The following is a 17,094-nucleotide window of genomic DNA, read 5'->3' as shown; positions in this document are numbered from 1 at the left end:
TGGTGCAAGATTTTCAAGTGGGTAGGACTCAGCCTGCATATAAGAACAGAGGTAGGTTTTTATTTATTCTTGCTGCAGGTGGTGCAGAGCGACAAACCCTGGCAAATGGTCAGGCTACAATTATACACACAAATAAAATCCATGCATATCAGTCATACTGTGTACACTTTAACCCATGAGCTCATTTAGATTATTTTAAAAAGATGAGGAAAGCATCCTAAAGACTTGAGAGAGGAAACGCAGGGCTCATCTAAAGAACGTAAGGTAAAAAACATTGAATCAGCCTGTTCCAATAAATGCTTGATAACATATAAAATAATTAGGTAAGCCTACTTTGGTTTCCTTCCCTGCTCCAATGTTGAGTCTGAATAACATTTACATCCACTTTCACTTCTGTGCAGTGTCCTTATCTCAGGACAATAAATTGCTCAAATCAAATATTCACTGGGGTGTTCTGAGGAGATGGAACCGGCTGCAACTGAAAAATGACTATCGATCGGCCTCTGAAGCTGCCACACGTCTTCAGTGCACTTGTCAAAGCTCCAGACGAGAAGAAACGACTCCACAATGGCCCTTTAATGCGTTTGTGTTCTGGGAACGAGGTTATTAGAGAAACATTTTGTGCTTGAATTACTCTCGTCTCTGCCACTGGTTTGAGGCACAACCCACTGTACCACTGTACCATTAAAACGTCCCAGCGAAAACTCATTTGTGCAATCCACTGAACTCAACACTATTCCATTCATTCTAAAGCACACTGTGTTGATCCTGACTATATAAACATAAATAACAGTGATTGTCTTTTTTCTGTATCGACTGATACATTTCCTGCTCATCGGACCTTTTCTGACTGATTCAGAACCAGCAGTGAACATGTCTGTCTAATGAAAACCAGTCAGAGCTGCAGGTTTCTTTCAACGGTCCGACGTGGTTCTAAGATAAACCTTGGAAAAAAGTTAACTATAGATTCAACAATAAAAATCTGAAGAAGTGTTATCTCGCAGAAATGTGCACATGTGTGCATGTTGGTGTACAGGCATATTTTTGGTCAAATAGCAAATATAAGCTGTATTGTGAATTTTTATTTTATTTGTGCTGTTTGTTACTTTATTTAAAAAATGATTTAAAAAAAATGTTTCCCAGCCATTTCAGGCTGTTAATGCTGTTCCATAATCAGCAAGGTTATTGTTGCTTAGCATTCTCTGGCCTGTATTGAAGCAGTGTGATTTGTATGTTTCAATTTTAAAATAAATTTCCAAGTCAGCCCTGAATCCTGAAGTTGGTTCAGCAGGTGTGGTTATTTCCTGTGTGTCCAGCAGAGGGCAGCATTACACAAAACTGTGCTCCTCTAACCTTCAAGAGTCTGTAAATGTGAAGATCATGAATCCATTTGGTTCTTATTTAGTTTCTACTAAAGCCGAATTTGTAATTTATAGTAATTCTACACATATGTAGCTTAGATTAAGGCTCGTTTCTACTCTCGCACGCCCATCAGTCTTTATCTCAGTCCCTCTGGTGGTTTAGCTGTTTACTGGGCTGGAATATTATTTTTTACTCTGCTGATCATCTGAGATGACAGACTATGATTGCTGCATCCTAACTGCTGTTTACGTGATTTAATGAGACACTGAGATAAAGCAGCACGGACGATGTATTTACTTGAAGTCATCGTATTGAAGACTCATTTTCTGAATATTGATCCTCAGCTTCCTCTTTCAGACTCACTATCTCAGCAGAATGCCCCATGCAGCTGGAGGATTTCCCCATGGATGCCCACGCGTGCCCCCTTAAATTTGGAAGCTGTAAGTAAATACACCTCTCAGCAAATACGAGCGACTTCGTAACACGATGCAGGGACAAACAGCTGAGACTTGAGCAGCAACACAAGGTTACGAGCAAGAAGAACAGTTCATAGATATTTGGAGAGAGAAAAGAAATGCAATCTACCAAAGAAGTGATAAATGCTTGGGCAGTTCTGTATCATTTTGGGACAGATTGTTTCTAATTTTAACAATATTGTACAGGCGGATAGATGTAGTTCTTGTGACGTGTTATTTGGGCTTGTCCTTAAAAACAATATTACCAAGGTTCCTCAGAACATTGGCTCTGGATAACCAAATATTGTCATTGTCGGAATTTAAAAACATAAAATTAAGTGACATCCAATATTTGATATATCCAAGCAGGTGCAGCCAAATGATAAAGGGAAAAAAGTACACATTATTTCCCCCACAAAGTAGTTTCTCTTAATAAATAAAGTAGCTTTCTTAATGACATACAGTAGCTTGCTGTGTATGTGTTGTTCTGTGTGTGTTGTGGTGGTTCATTTTTTATTGTTTATTTTGTTTTTACTTAATTGCAGTTATGGGACGGGACAGTTTTTCATTTGCCAGTAAATGTATCATTGTGCTTGTCTGCTGTGATCGTTGCTGAAGGCAGCTGTAATAGTCTCTTTGAAGCAGAAATAATTCTGCCCCATAGACTCGTTCTGTGTCAGCTCGTAGATACGTCCACTACTGCAGTATGTTCACTAACACAAGCCCACACATGAGCTTATTCACTGCAGAATGCAGTAAAGGCTGCTGTTCAACAGTGGAAATTTTTCTGGTAAAAAAAAAAATGTATTTGTGAGAATAAATTTAGAATATACTGTACTATTAAGACTCTGAGTCTCGGTACAATACCATTGTTGTACTTTCAGTTTCACAAATTAAGTAACCCATTTCTGTGTCAAGACTACCAAGAAGGACGTGCAGCTCACAGTCTTCTACAAGCAAGTGCAACATGTGATTTCAATGTTTCACACTGAAATGTAACAGTAGGTGGCACGGTGGTGCAGTTGGTAGAGCTTCCGCCTTTCAGCAAGAAGGTCCCTGGAATGAACCCAGGCTGGAGGCTTTCTGGGTGGAGTTTGCATGTTCTCTCCGTGCATGCGTGGGTTTTCTCCGGGTGCTGACTATAAATCATCTCTAGGTGTGAGAGGGTTAATGGTCGTTTGTCTCTGTGTCCCTGTGATGGACTGGAGACCTGTACGGGGTGTCCACTGGGTCTTGCACAGTGATAGCTTGATATGGGCACCAGTGATCCCCGTGACTTTAAAATGAAGAAACGAGTAAAGATGATGGATGGATGGATGGATGGATGGATGGATGGATGGATGGATGGATGGATGGATGGAGTGTAACAGTAACCCACAGAACTTACTGTGTGTGTGTGAAATGTAATCATGCAATGTAACAAAAACACAACTGTAATAATGAAATTATCAACGTAAACCTAAATTTGATATTTAACGTCCAACTTTATGAGCAACTACAATTTCAGCGTGGTTTTTAATTTATTTACAGGTTGCAGTTAAATGCATCACAAAACTTTTATGTAGTAAAAACAAAAATCTTTTGGCAAGATCTTCCTGAAGCCCTGAGTTCTGTGTCTTGGTCCCACCTGCTTTTTATCAGCAATCATATCAGTTTTTAAACAAACTCCTCCTGGAGAGAGACTCTGACTGAGTTCAGCCTTCGCTCCTGACAGTGAAGTCCTAACCAATCAGAGCTCCTTCTACTTCTGCCCGGAGACAAGAATTTAAAATTATCTCATTTGATAACTTTATTTTAGTGCAGAAAAAAAAAATAATAATTTGCTCAATTGCAACAGAAAATAAGAGAAATTAGCAACAAACAAAAAAAATGGAGGCGGAACTACATAGAAACTATTTTTATTTACCTAAAATAAATGCAAAATTAAAATTTTACATGTCACATTTCACATGTGCTGAATTCTTAGGCCTACTCTGAAGGTGTTGAAAGACATGAGGTTTTCCCACTGGTGTCTATCAACAATAAGTTAAATTTTCACATAACTGATTTGTAAATATTGTTTAGGAATGTTTAACAGAAAGCGGAGATCGACTCTACTGTGGGTCAACAACGGAGTCAGGCTCTTGGATTAAGATCAGGTTTCTTAAGGTTTAAATCCAGCAACTTTCAATTTCACTTTCCAATAATCAGCTCAAAAATAAGAGGTGCTAAAAGCAGCCTGTAGTTTTGACTCAGCTTCAGTTTTACAATCTCCTCCAGTTCAGGAGAAAAGAGGTGGAGGTATCACAGTGTCCCTCAGGTGGAGCAGGTGATAACCATCACTGCTCATGATTAAATCATTAATCCGTGTCGGGGCAGCTCCTCCGTTCACCTCAGCTGTGTTTAGTGTTGGGAACAGCTTAGGACACACCTCATCAAGGTAACCTTTAAAAGAATCACCATGTTGTTACATGAACAGTTAAAGCACTCCTCCTCCTGACTCCTGAACTGGCCCGTTTGATTTACACAGCTCCCTCCGCTGGTGCAGAAATATCCGGGAAGCCTCGGAGGCTTAAGATGAACATCTAAGGTGTTTCCTGCCACTGACATATAGAGGGTGATCCTGGGACCTGGACACGCTGCTGAACTCATGAGCAGAGCTGACATTTATCCTCTCCCACGCCTACTTTAGTCGCCTCCACCTCCAGCTGACACCTGGGACAGGGATAATCAGAGCTGCTAAATAAAACTCCTTTTACACAGAGACGGCTGCATACCACTGCTGAGAAAACCCCTCATCACGCTGTCGTTGCTCTTTAAGAGGTCTTTGTCTGGCGGCTCACTATAATTACATACAACTTCAGTTCAGGTCTACTGTACTTCATTAATCTTTGCAAGGCTAATAGGATTTGTTTGCATAGCATATATCTTAGTGTATATCTTAGATCCTTGTATACCGTTTCTTTTTATACTCTATATTTTTGCTATTTTGGGGTATAACTGGGACCCCTGAGTACAGTTTCTTTCCACCTCGTGTACCGCATGTGATGCGAATGACAATAAAGAAACTTGAACTTGAACTTGAAGGATGCAGATCATTCCCAGTCCTCCTAAAATGTGTGTGTGGGGTTCATATGAGGAGACAGAACAAATGTGAAAATAGAGCGTGCTCCTTTGCAGTCTTCTAGTGCATTGTGCATGCTCAAGAAGTAGAAACGTTCACATAAAACAAAGAAGTTCCCTAACCAGATATTGTCTAAAGTTAGTTTTTGAATCAAACTGGACAGTTTGTAATTGGACTTGAAGTAGATCTGTTTTTGTTTCCTGTATGTCTCCTGTAGTGACATTTGGTGCTAATTGAACTAAAATCTGATTGAGCTAATGATACTTTATTCCTTGTGTTTTTATACATATTTTCAGAAAATGTTTCCCACAATTCCTGTAGATAACAAAAAAGTTAAATCATGTCATCTGGACAGATTCTTTTAAAAATATGTTTCGTCTTTCCTGATCAACAGGACCTGTCGTCTTAAAAAGCTCCCTATTGACGTTTCAAACCAGCCTGCCGTGGACTTCAAAAGATATCTGAATAGTTGAATAACTGTATTTTACAGTAGTAATATTTTTAGTCAAATACATAGAAATTGGCTTAATAAATAATATATAAAAATAATGTATTACCTTATGGTAATTTTATGTAAAACTTTCTTAAATTTTTGCATTTCATTTGCATGGAAAATTGGAAATAGACACATAAAAAGCGCAGAGGTGACAGGGCCTTCTCTGTAGGACCAAGACTTTGGAACGAGTTACCTCTGCTTGTCAGACAGACCCCCTCCCTCTCGGTTTTCAAGTCCCGTTTAAAAACCCACTACTATTCAGTAGCTTTCAACACCAGAGGATCTGTGTTTTGATCCTGTATGCTCTACACTGGTTTGTCGTCATTTTTATTATCTGCATCATTTTTATGTTTATATTCTGATTTACCTCATTTTGTGTATTGCTTTGTGTGTTGCCTGTTTTTATGTCTGTACAGCACTTTGGTTGGCCTTTTTGCTGTTTTAAGTGCTCTATAAATAAAATGGTATGGTATGGTATAAAAAGTCAAAAGCAATGTACAGCAAAAACACTCAGAAACAACAAAACAAACAAGAAATTACAAAAAAAAAAAAAAATTTAAATAGAAAAATTAGAGAATTAAAATGATTGGGGTGGCCCTTGGGGTGTCTAAAGATTAATTTATATTGGTCAAGGCCACCTCTGGTCACCCCTTGTCTCCATCTCTGCATCTGGTGGTGGTTAAAATTGCTCCCTGTATTCACCAGGATCCATCACTCTGCACCGCCTCAGACAAGCAAAAAAAAACAAACAAGAATAAATCTACCTTTGTTCTTCTACACAGTATAACTCATACCCACTTTATCTTTCAACAAAAACATTAAGGTTTACTCTCATTCCCTGTTCTAGTCCAGTCCAGAAAAACACTCATCTCCAAAACCACATTCAAATCCCTCAGTGATGGGGAACATCAGCATACCCTTTGTTTCTTAAAGAAATTCTACCCACTCTGATCATCCATCCATCCATTATCTTTATCTGCTTCCTCCTTTTCGGGTCGCAGGGGTTACTGGTGCTCATTTCCAGCAGTCACTGTGCGAGAGGCGGAGGACGCCCTGGTCTCCAGTCCATCACAGGAACACAGAGACAAACAAGACAAACAACCATTCACTCTCTCTCTCTCACCTAGGGAAAATGTAGAGTTATCAGTCAGCTTAACATGCATGCTGTTGGTCTGTGGGAGGAAACCGGAATACCTGGAGAAAATCCGCGCATGCACGGAGAGAACATGCAAATTCCACACAGAAAGGCCCTCGGATGAGATTTGATCAAGCAAACTTCTTACTGAGAGGCAGCAGCTCTACCAACTAAGCCACCATGCTCTGATCAATAAACAATAATTATATTGTATTTATGGAACTCAGTTTTCTGTGCTATCATGCCATGTATATTTGTTTCTAAGCAGCTTTGATTAACTCGTATCATCCGTTACAGTGGAAATAAAAATGATGATCAAGCTGCCAATTCAATAACAATACATTTCTGTTGACTATAAAATGACTTTTAAGCCTTGACGTGACCTTAAAACCCTAACTAATGTGAGGGTGTGAGCTATAATATTTGTTTGGTTGTGTAGTCTCTTTTCTCAACTCCATTAACCTCAGCTAATCCGTTGACCTAACGGACAGCACTCACCCAGGAGCTCAAGGCTTTCAGAGCACCAAAGTTCATGCTCAATAATCCAGGTACAAATCCAACAATCTGCATTCGGGTCATCTGGATGGTTTCTTTTTTTGTTGAGACGTTTCGCAAACTGTTTTTTTTTCTTCCCAGTATAGGAGTGTGGTATTTGTGGGACTCCAATTTGTTTGTGCCTCCTCGGACTGAAGAAGTCCTTTGGATGAAGAACGAAACGTCTCAGCAAAAAAAGAAACCGTCCAGATGACCTGACTGAACTTTAAAGGCTTTCAGAGCTTCAGATCTGCTCTTTGCTGTTGTTTTAATCTCTTTTTATGGACTGACCTGTGTTGCTATCACTCTCCTTTAATCAGAATCAGAATAAGCTTTATTATCATTGCACCGAGATACAACGAGAGCATGTACGTACATTCATCTGAAAGAAGGACGGAGTGCACGAAGCTGCTACTAAAAGCGCGGCCTTCTTATCCTTATTCAGAATAATACTTTTAGATAGGAAAAAGGGAAGAGCCATGAGGATAGATAGTGGTATTACAAAAAATATCTCTTCACATCTTGTCCTATCAGGACACGATTTGAGACATTAAAAAAAAACTCTACCAGCAAGAAATTTGATAGTCGGTCAGTCTCCGAGGCTAAGGTGACCCGATTTCTGAAGTTAAATCTGGGGACATTTCCAGCTCAGAGACCAAAAACAATGACATTTTATCAAGATGAAATTAAAAACGGGGACAGTTACAGTTTTATTTATTTTATTAAATATTTTTTCATGTTTAAACAATAAAAATCAGATATAACAGCAGGAATGTGTCTCCACACTGTTAACATTTCCCAAGAGTAATAAAATGAATAAAGTAATGGTAATAGAGTACAAAACTGAGGGGGAGAGTCAAGAGTATATACTAGTAAGTGAGCGTGCATACCTTGTGAGTAAATAAGAACATGTATGTACTTACATAGTGGAGTGTATGGTTACGTAGCTGGTGTGTATTTATATTTTGTGTATGTGTGAGGTGAAGGTCAGGTAGTCCGCTGACATGAGCTCATCTCTGGTTCTGCGAGGCCTCCTCTGTCTGAAGAGCCATCGGCCATGTTGGCCATGGAGGTCTGGAATAGAATAAGAGCATAAAAGGTTACGGGCAGCACGGTGGCGCAACTGGTAGAGCTGCTGCCTCTCAGCGAACAGGTCCCTGGTTCAAACCCCGGTCCAGGGGCCTTCTGGGTGGAGTTTGCATGTTCTCTCCGTGCATGCGTGGGTTTTCTCCGGGTACTCCAGTTTCCTCCCACAGACCAAAAACATGCATGTTAGGCTGATTGGTAACTCTAAATTGTCCCTAGGTGTGAGTGAGAGTGAATGGTTGTTTGTCTCTATGTGGCCCTGTGATGGACTTGTGACCTGTCCAGGGTGTACCTCGCTCCTCGCACAGTGATTGCTGGACATGGGCACCAGCGACCCCCGTGACCCAAAATGGAATAAAACGGGTAAAGATAATGGATGGATGGATAAAAGGTTACGTACAAAACTGAAAGAGCACAGATAATAGTAAAGAGAAAAACTTAAAACAAAAGAAACAATGCACAATTTAGTAATATGATTATACTTTGTATACCTATTATTTTATTTTTATTTGTTCTTCCACTTGTTTCATCATCACGCAAAAAACTGCCTCTTCACATGACTGCAGTTAGTGAAGTACATGACCCTGGCACTCAGCACAGAAGAAGAACTTCTGTCCTCTCAACTCAAACCAGACATAACATCTCACCAGTATACAGACACTCTGTCATCACTCAATACATTACCAATCAAACCACTGCATCAGTTTATCACTTGAACTTGAATTGTAAATATCTGACATCATAAACACATGACATAAACTTGAACACTAACTGAAGAGCAACAATCTGAAGAGCCGACCAGGACGTAGAAATGGAAACTCTGCTGGTAATTTCTCAGTAAAATGACACTTTCTCTTCTTTGAAAGAGCCATCATGTCATTCAGTCTCATCGTTCTTCTTTCCTTTTCTCCTTTTTCTTTGCAACGGTCCTCTGCTCTTTTCCTTCTCTTTGCTTTATTCTTCTTTCTATCAGTCTTCCTATTTTCCTCTGCTCTCATTCACTCTTTTTTCTGTCAGTCTTTGTATTTTTCCCTTTCTTAGTCTATTTCCCTCCTCTTTCCTCTTCTATAAGTCTTCCACTGCTCTAAACATCCATCCATTATCTTTTACCCACTTTTCCCATTGTGGGTTACAGGGGGTCGCCGGTGCCCATGTCCAGCAATCACTGTGCGAGGGGTGGGGTACACCCTGGACAGGTCGCAAGTCCATCACAGGGACACATAGAGACAAACGAGACAAACAACCATTCACTCTCTCTGTCTCACCTAAGGACAATTTAGAGTTACCAATCAGCCTAACGTGCATGATTTTGGTCTATGGGAGGAAACTGGAGTACCCAGAGAAAACCCAAGCATGCATGGAGAGAACATGCAAACTCCACCCAGAAAGGCCCCCGGACCGGGATTTGAACCAGGGACCTACTCGCTGAGAGGCAGCAGCTCTACCAGTTGCACCACTGTGCTGCTTTGCTTTAAAGCAGATGTAATATAATCACAATCCCCTACAAAAATATTAGAACATATAACGTACTGAAAATTTAATATTTAACAAAGAAAACAAGATTGTTGTTTCAGATACTCCCTTTAGAAGTTGATAAGTTTCAGATGAGAAACTGGGGTTATCCTAGTATAATCTTATTATAAATATTAACATTATTTTTAATTATTTAGAGCCCATCATAGCACAGAAACAGCACTGGTGAAAGTAACTAATTATATTCTCGTGGCCTCTGACAATGGACAGATGTCTCTCTGGTCCTGTTAGACCTCAGTGCTGCATTTCATACAGTTGATCATAATATTTTATTACATGCCTAAGCCTGAAAGTCTATGTTCACAATTCAATTCAATTCAGTTTATTTATATAGTTCCAAGTCACAACAGAATCATCTGAACAGAAACATTCATATATATAAAGTTAACACTATTTATCTGAGGAGCCAGCAGATTGATTTGAGTTTTAATATATTAGCAAAACAACTCATAACTAGCTCTGAAAATATAAACTAAAGGTCACCAATCAATTCTGAAACATCTTACTTTGGATGAACCCTTGGCACATGCACCCTTGTACAATATTCAATGCATAAAGTCTAAACCTTAACTGATAACTGAGCTTTGAAGGCAGTTCATCATCCTGTTATGATTTCTCTCTCTCTCTCACTCGAGCTGCAGTTACACCCTCTGCTCTGTTTGTTAATTAAAGCTTGATTTGGGTCTTCATCTTTAGTAAAACTAAACACATCTCAGCCCTATTTTTTTTTTTACCTGGACACAGCTGGCAACACTAAAAACATTTCCTACTACAAACAAAACTTTTATCACGGCAGGATCAGCCCAGTTCAAACAAAATAAATCTGTTCATACATACCATCACAGGAGAGCTCCTTGTCGGTGTTGACAAACTCACTCTGCGATTCTTTTTCTTCTGGTTTAAAGGCGGCACGCGGCTCTTCTTCTTCTTCTTCTCTGTCTGTAACTTGAGTGCTGCAACGCTGGTGCGACCAGCTTCTGCAATAATAGCGGTTGTTGCACGCAACTGCACCCGGCTACTGTAATAACAGTAGCCGGGTGCAACTTTTTTTTTTCTCATTCATAAAACACTCAAATCGGGGACATCTTTGGAGACAGCTTTAGTTGGAGACAGGTCGTCCAAAACGGTGACTGTCCCCGAAAATCGGGGATGTCTGGTCACCCTATCCGAGGCCAAACGGGGAGTCAGATTCAGATAAACTTCGATTGTTGATTTTCTTCAGGCAGACACATTTTTTTCATCAGCCTTGAGTCCTTCTGGAACTTTTTGGTTCAAAATGGCCTCATTTGTGGGAATCCATTCCACTGATCCATGTTATGAGCCTCCTTCAAGGTCGATCCCACCACGCTGATGAGTCCCAGAAGCTGCAGGTGGCCTGCAATTTTTTATAAACCGCCTCCCCCTTACGGTTTAGCTCATAAATCAGCTGAATTTGAGCATTCACAGCACAAACCAAGCCTTCATACTGACTCGGAAGCTTTGTCATGGCCGAAACTGCTGCCGATATTTTCTTCAAAAGTCGATAGAACAGAGCCCTGCCGATGCCCAAAAGCAGAGTCCCTGCTATCATAAATCCAAATATATAAAAGTCTTCAGCGTCCTCCTGAGACAGGACTGCGAGGCACATCAGCTGCCAAACTCCCCATGGATCCATGACGTACCCCACAGCGTGAGTCTCAGCTGGACAAGCGGGTTCTCCAGGACCCTGACGTTTTGTTGAAAAAAATTTGTCAATCGCGTTGAAAGTCCAGCTCACCAGATCCATAATCTTAATTTTTGTTCAGGAGATGTGTACCAGGTGCTTCAGACACACAGAGCGAAGCAGGAGGAAGGAGAACAGGGGAGGGAAGGCAGGAGCAGCCACCTCGCGCGAGAGCCAGACAGAAAATGTCATGATCTCAGCTCTCTGCCTCCGGCTGCACTCTGCCACTTTTCTTAAAAGTTAATAGTGATGATAGACAGATCACTTACTGCATCTCTGTCAAGTCTAAAAATATGTTTAGTTTTGTAAGTTTAGGAAAAGTCTCGGGTTCAAATCTAATATAGATACAGAAAACTGAATCGGCTGTGTTCAGACAAGTCATAGGGTTGTGTCTAGGTTTTAATTTTGATTATTTTCTAATTGCTGGCAGTTGCTTTTTATTTGGTTTTCCATTTCAATAATGGCTAAGTTTATTTCATTTGGTATAGTGTTTTTCTGCGCAAGTGTAAATACAATTTCTATAATTAGTATTGCAGTTTATAGTGTTCATTTCACTAGTATTTGTACAGATGAAGTCACAACAAGCATTTCAGATTACCCCTCCAATAAGTTATTAATATACAGCATTCCCTCATTTATCGCAAAGTAGGAATAGTAGTACAAGTAGTAAGTAATAGTTTATTTTAGTATTTATTTACCTGCATGTACTGTATGTAGTATATGTACAGACCCTTTCCAAACAATTAGAATATCATGGAAAAGTTGTTTAACTTCCATATTTCCATTCAAAAAAATTATCTTTAATACTTTGTAGATGATAGATTCATGGCCCGCACTTTAAACAATTTCAAGTATTTATTTGTTTATTTTTACATAATTTGGGCTTCCAGCTCATGAAAACAGACCCGTTTGTTGATATTGCACCTTATAATCTGGGTTGCCTTATAGTCCAAAAAATATGGTAATAAGAATTCATAAAAGCGTATCTTTCATAAACATCTGCACAATAAGAGGAAAAAGCTCCAAAGAGAAGGGAAGTAAAAGAGTGGAAAGAAAAACAAGAACCAAACATAAAGAAGGAGTTCAGATAAACATTTCCAGTTTTGACACTTTGGAGAAGAGCTTCCTTCAGTCCAACAATAAACAGGAGAAGATCTTTATCTTTTTTTTTTTCTTCTCTGTTCTCCGATGAAGTCAGACGTGTTTTTCCGGCACTCCGTAGTGCCATAGTGATAATGTGATCTTGAAACGAAACAAACGTAATATATATGCACCAAAATTCATGGTGACAGGCTGATTCAACATCAGTTACTATCCCTCAAGACAAGTCTAAATGAGGCTCAGTAGTGTCTGTGGCCTCCACGTGCCTGTATAACCTCCCAACAACACCTGGGCATGCTCCTGATGAGAGGGCAGATGTTCTCCTGAGGGTTCTCTTCCCAGACCTGGATTAGAGCATCAGTTAGCTCCTGAACAGTCTGTGGTGCGATGTGGTCTTGGTTGATTGACCGAAACATGATGTCCAGATGTGCTCAATTGGATTCATGTCTGGGGAACAGGCAGGCCAGTCCATAACATCAATACCCTCATCTGCAGGAACTGCTGCTGCCACACTTCAGCCACATGAGGCCTAGCATTGTCATGCATAAGAAGGAACCCAGGGCCCACTGCACCAGCATATGGTCTCACATTGGGTCTGAGGATCTCATCCCGGTACCTTATGGCAGTCAGGGTACCTCTGGCTAGCACATGGAGGGTTGTGAAGCAATCTAAAGAAATGCCTCCCCACACCATGACTGACCCACCACCAAACCGGTCATGCTGGAGGATGTTGCAGGCAGCATACCGTTCTCCATGGTGTCTCCAGACTCTTGTCACATGTGCTCAGTGTGAACCTGCTTTCATCCATGAAGAGCACAGGACGCCAATGGCAAATCTGCCAATTTTGGTGTTCCCTAGCAAACGCCAATCGTCCTGCACGGTGTTGGACTGTAAGCACAGGTCCTATATGTGGATGTCGGGGCCTCATACCACCCTTGTGGAGTCTGTTTCTGACAGTTTTGAGTGGAAACAGGCACATTAGTGTCTTCTGGAGGTCATTTTGTAGGGCCCTGGCAGTGGACCTCCTGTTCCTCCTTGCACAAATGACAAAGTAGAAATGACCTGTGGTCAACTCCTGCAGAATCACTCTTTTGTAGGGGTTGTCTTGCTAATTGCCTCTCATTCCACCTGTTGTGTGTTCCATTTGCACAGCAGCAGGTGAAACTGATTCTCAATAAGGATTCTCAATAAGTATTACTTCCTAACTGGTGAGACTGATTCCACAAAGTTGTGACTGATTTGGAGTTGCATTGTTTTGTTTAGGTGTTCTCTTTATTTTTTGAGCAGTGTATATATGTATATGTACAGTATTATATAGTTATTTGCTGTTTAATGAGCACAAAAGTCTCTAGTTACAAGAAGGTTCAAGGTTTATTGTCATTCGCATCACATGTGGTACATGAGGTGAAACGAAATTGTGTACACAGGGTCCCTGTTACATCCAACTATAGCAAAAATATTACGTGTAAAAAGAAACCGTAAATAAGGATCTAAAATACACTAAAATATAGACTAAACAAACAACAAACAGTATGCTAAATGAAGGAGAAGAAAAAATAATCAAATTTAAAGCATATCATTCTCTCCCTATAGCTCTAAAGCTGTAAAACTGTCCGAGTTATAAATATTTTGGTCAGTGAGGTGTGGAGGTCAACCCATCCACTACTTTCTAAGGGTTTCATGACATATTTTGCTAACTGTACAGATAAACCAATACACACAGATGTGAGCAAAAACACTTTCACCCCTAAATACTTATTTCACAGCTTTTGTCTGTAGAGTTAACAAAATCTCTCATGAACCGGGGGCATATGTGACTGAAACTCTAAGAAATAAATCTTCGACCGACCATACACCTGATGAATGTCAATCCCATTCAAAATGGCCAGCACAGATAAATAAAATTAGAAGAAAAGAAAAGGGCTATGATCCAAACAAAATGTACAGATATTGAGCTCAAATTTGGTGTGATAGTAGCTGAAACTAATCAATAAGAATTTGTTTTTATTCCAATAACTACGATGCTAGAAACAACTCTGTTTATTAACAAAATGTCTCTTGGACCACTGAATTGACATAATGCATTTTATTGGGTTGTTTGTTCCTTTATTGGTGTGTGGAAATCTAAAAAAACATCTCTGAGAATGCAAATATGGATGCATAACAGCCACTGCCATTTTATTTGATTGTTTGGCAGCTGTAGGGCAACGTGACTCAAATAAACTGGACAACAGTGTTAACTTACCGTCATTTCCGGGCTATACGTCGCTCCAGAGTAGGCTATAGGTCACATTCATTTGGAAGTGTATTTCACAAAGTGCAAGAACAGACATTTAATCTGAAATAATAATAACACAGGGGCAGACTGACCGTCAGGATCGCCAAGACATTTCCCGGTGGCCTGGCCCTCAGTGGTCGCCGAGGGACTGGATTAAAGACTCAGTTCGGGTCGAGCTTTATTATTTTAAATAAACAAGCTGCTTGTGCCCAGTCTCAGTCAACGTCTCACTGAAGCTGCAGCAGCTATGGGGAAAGACAGACCTTCCCCACCCCCTCCCTTCTTTTTCTGAGTCTGTATATATATATATATATATATATATATATATACTTTATTGTTAAGGTACGCTGAATTTAGGGGTGTTTATATATAAGAAATGAAGTGGAAATTGCAACAGAATTCTCCAAAGAAGAATTATTTAACTTTGGAAGAGACATCACCTTTTCTAACTTTTTTCCTCGCAGTGAATCGGGTGATTTCCTCGAAAAAAGCGATGCGGGCAGCAGCTCCGCTGAGTGTTTTTTCCGTGGCGGGATGCTACGCGTGAGACGACGTCACCGGCTTTCTTTGACGCAGAGTCACGCAGTGAATCGAATGATTCCTCCATGAAAGGCGATACTGGAAACAACCTCGCTGCCCCTTCCCTCCTGGAGAGTGTAGTGATGGAAGAAGAGTGGTCAAACAGATGCTCAGCCACCTCGGGTCTTCCCACGTCAGTGACCACACCGCTCCCAGCCGTCGGAGCCCTCCTCTCGGAGCTGCCCGGCAGAATCCAGGAGGCTGCTAACACAAAGGGACTTTCCGTCCCTCGCCTCTCTCCACCCTGATCGGATGATCTGGCGGGAAGGTTTGACTCCGCCCCGGCTCATCGCCCTGATACCATCTGGCCTCACTGTCCAGCTGTGACATCACATTGGAACGAGGCTGCAGCTGGGCCCAGCAAGCTGACGACATCCGTCTTCACCTTCGCCTCCATCTCCAGAGTGGAGGGACCATCCTTGAGAAATCACAGAGGTCCGAGGAGGTCTCAGAGACTGTACACCATCTGGTGACGTCACAGTCGTCCTCCCGCTCCTCCGGCCGCTGGAGGAACCGCCTTGGCCAGCAACAGCAGCAGATGCACTCCACAGTTGCGGCAGCGACTTCACGCTCCGCTCCACCGCCGGCCCCCTCCACCAGGGAACAGCTCCTTGAGGGGAATGTGTGTGTTTTTTGACTGTATGTTTTGAAATAAAACAGAAACATCTCTGAAAGTAAAGTTTCATCTGAGACCGTCAGATCAGCTGATCTCACAGCTGCCTCTCTTCACACATTCCCCACACAGAACGAGCCAGTAACCTCTAAACAGCATTTTAAATGGCACCGCAGTTCAGTAAATATCACAAACCACTCATCTGCCACGTCAGCTAAAATTATGTTTTTTTCAGCAGACCGAGTCTGGTAAAATCCCTCATTTTCAACCAGAGCCCATTTTTTATTTCTGCTGTTTTCTGCCCACTCATAGCGCAGCGAGAGTAAACGTGTTTTCTCCATGACAGCTGCAGCCTCCACCGAAATGGCGTCTCACTCAGAAAGTGCTCACGCCTCCTCTCAGTGCGTGCCAATTTACCTTAGCTCTAATGTGAGACCACAGCCTGGGCTCAGCAGAGAGGCACACATACAGCCTTTTGTCTGTCGGAGCCCCCCTTGGGTTCCACCCGGAGAATCTCCAGAGCGGGTGATCGCAGTAAGGATTTTTAGTCTGGTTGACGTTCATGAGAAATATGACACAACACAAAATGCGTGCCCACTCTCTGAGCGTTACTCAGAGTGGCAGCGAGTGTGTTCCCTGGACAGATGGATGGACCGTCTGATCAGCAGGGGTTACACGTTGCAGTTCGCAGCTCAACCCCCACCGGATTATAGAGATGGTTCTGTCTTCTCCAGAACAGAGCTCGTCTCTCCAGTCAGAAGTTCAGGAATTTCTGACAAAAAACGTGATTTCCAGAGTTCTCAATGGAGAGGAAAATACAGGGTTTTTCCCTCCCACTACTTCCTGGTTCTGAAAAAAAAAAAAAAAAAAAACCAGAGGGATGAGACCCATTCTCGACCTGTTCATGTTCAACAATTTGATCATGGGGAGACAATTCCACATGCTGACAAACAGCTGCTTGAGAACTTCACCAGAATGATTGGTTTTCACCTCCATAGATCTGAAGAGCGCATATTTTCACATTTCCATCATTCTGAAACACCCCACACACGTTCTCGAAATGCGTGGAGATGGCTCTGCAGTCGTTACACATGGCAGGAATGAGAATTCTTTTTAT

The 17,094-nt window shown here is 41.2% G+C and overlaps 1 protein-coding gene across 1 annotated transcript in view; it reads left to right on the top strand.

Annotated features, from left to right (window-relative positions):
* LOC119408126 (gamma-aminobutyric acid receptor subunit alpha-5) overlaps nt 1-17,094 on the top strand; it is a 65,046-nt gene that overhangs the window by 10,317 nt on the left and 37,635 nt on the right. The window contains exon 5 of the mRNA XM_037674966.1: nt 1,720-1,802. Within this exon, the coding sequence (XP_037530894.1) occupies nt 1,720-1,802 (83 nt within the window). The remainder of the gene's footprint in view (nt 1-1,719; nt 1,803-17,094) is intronic.

Source organism: Nematolebias whitei, chromosome 3 (assembly GCF_014905685.2).
Source record: "Nematolebias whitei isolate Nwh7 chromosome 3, NemWhi1, whole genome shotgun sequence".
In the NCBI taxonomy this organism is placed as follows: Eukaryota; Metazoa; Chordata; class Actinopteri; order Cyprinodontiformes; family Rivulidae; genus Nematolebias; species Nematolebias whitei.
Note: the sequence above shows the minus strand (reverse complement) of the source record. Positions and strands in the feature narration are given on the sequence as shown.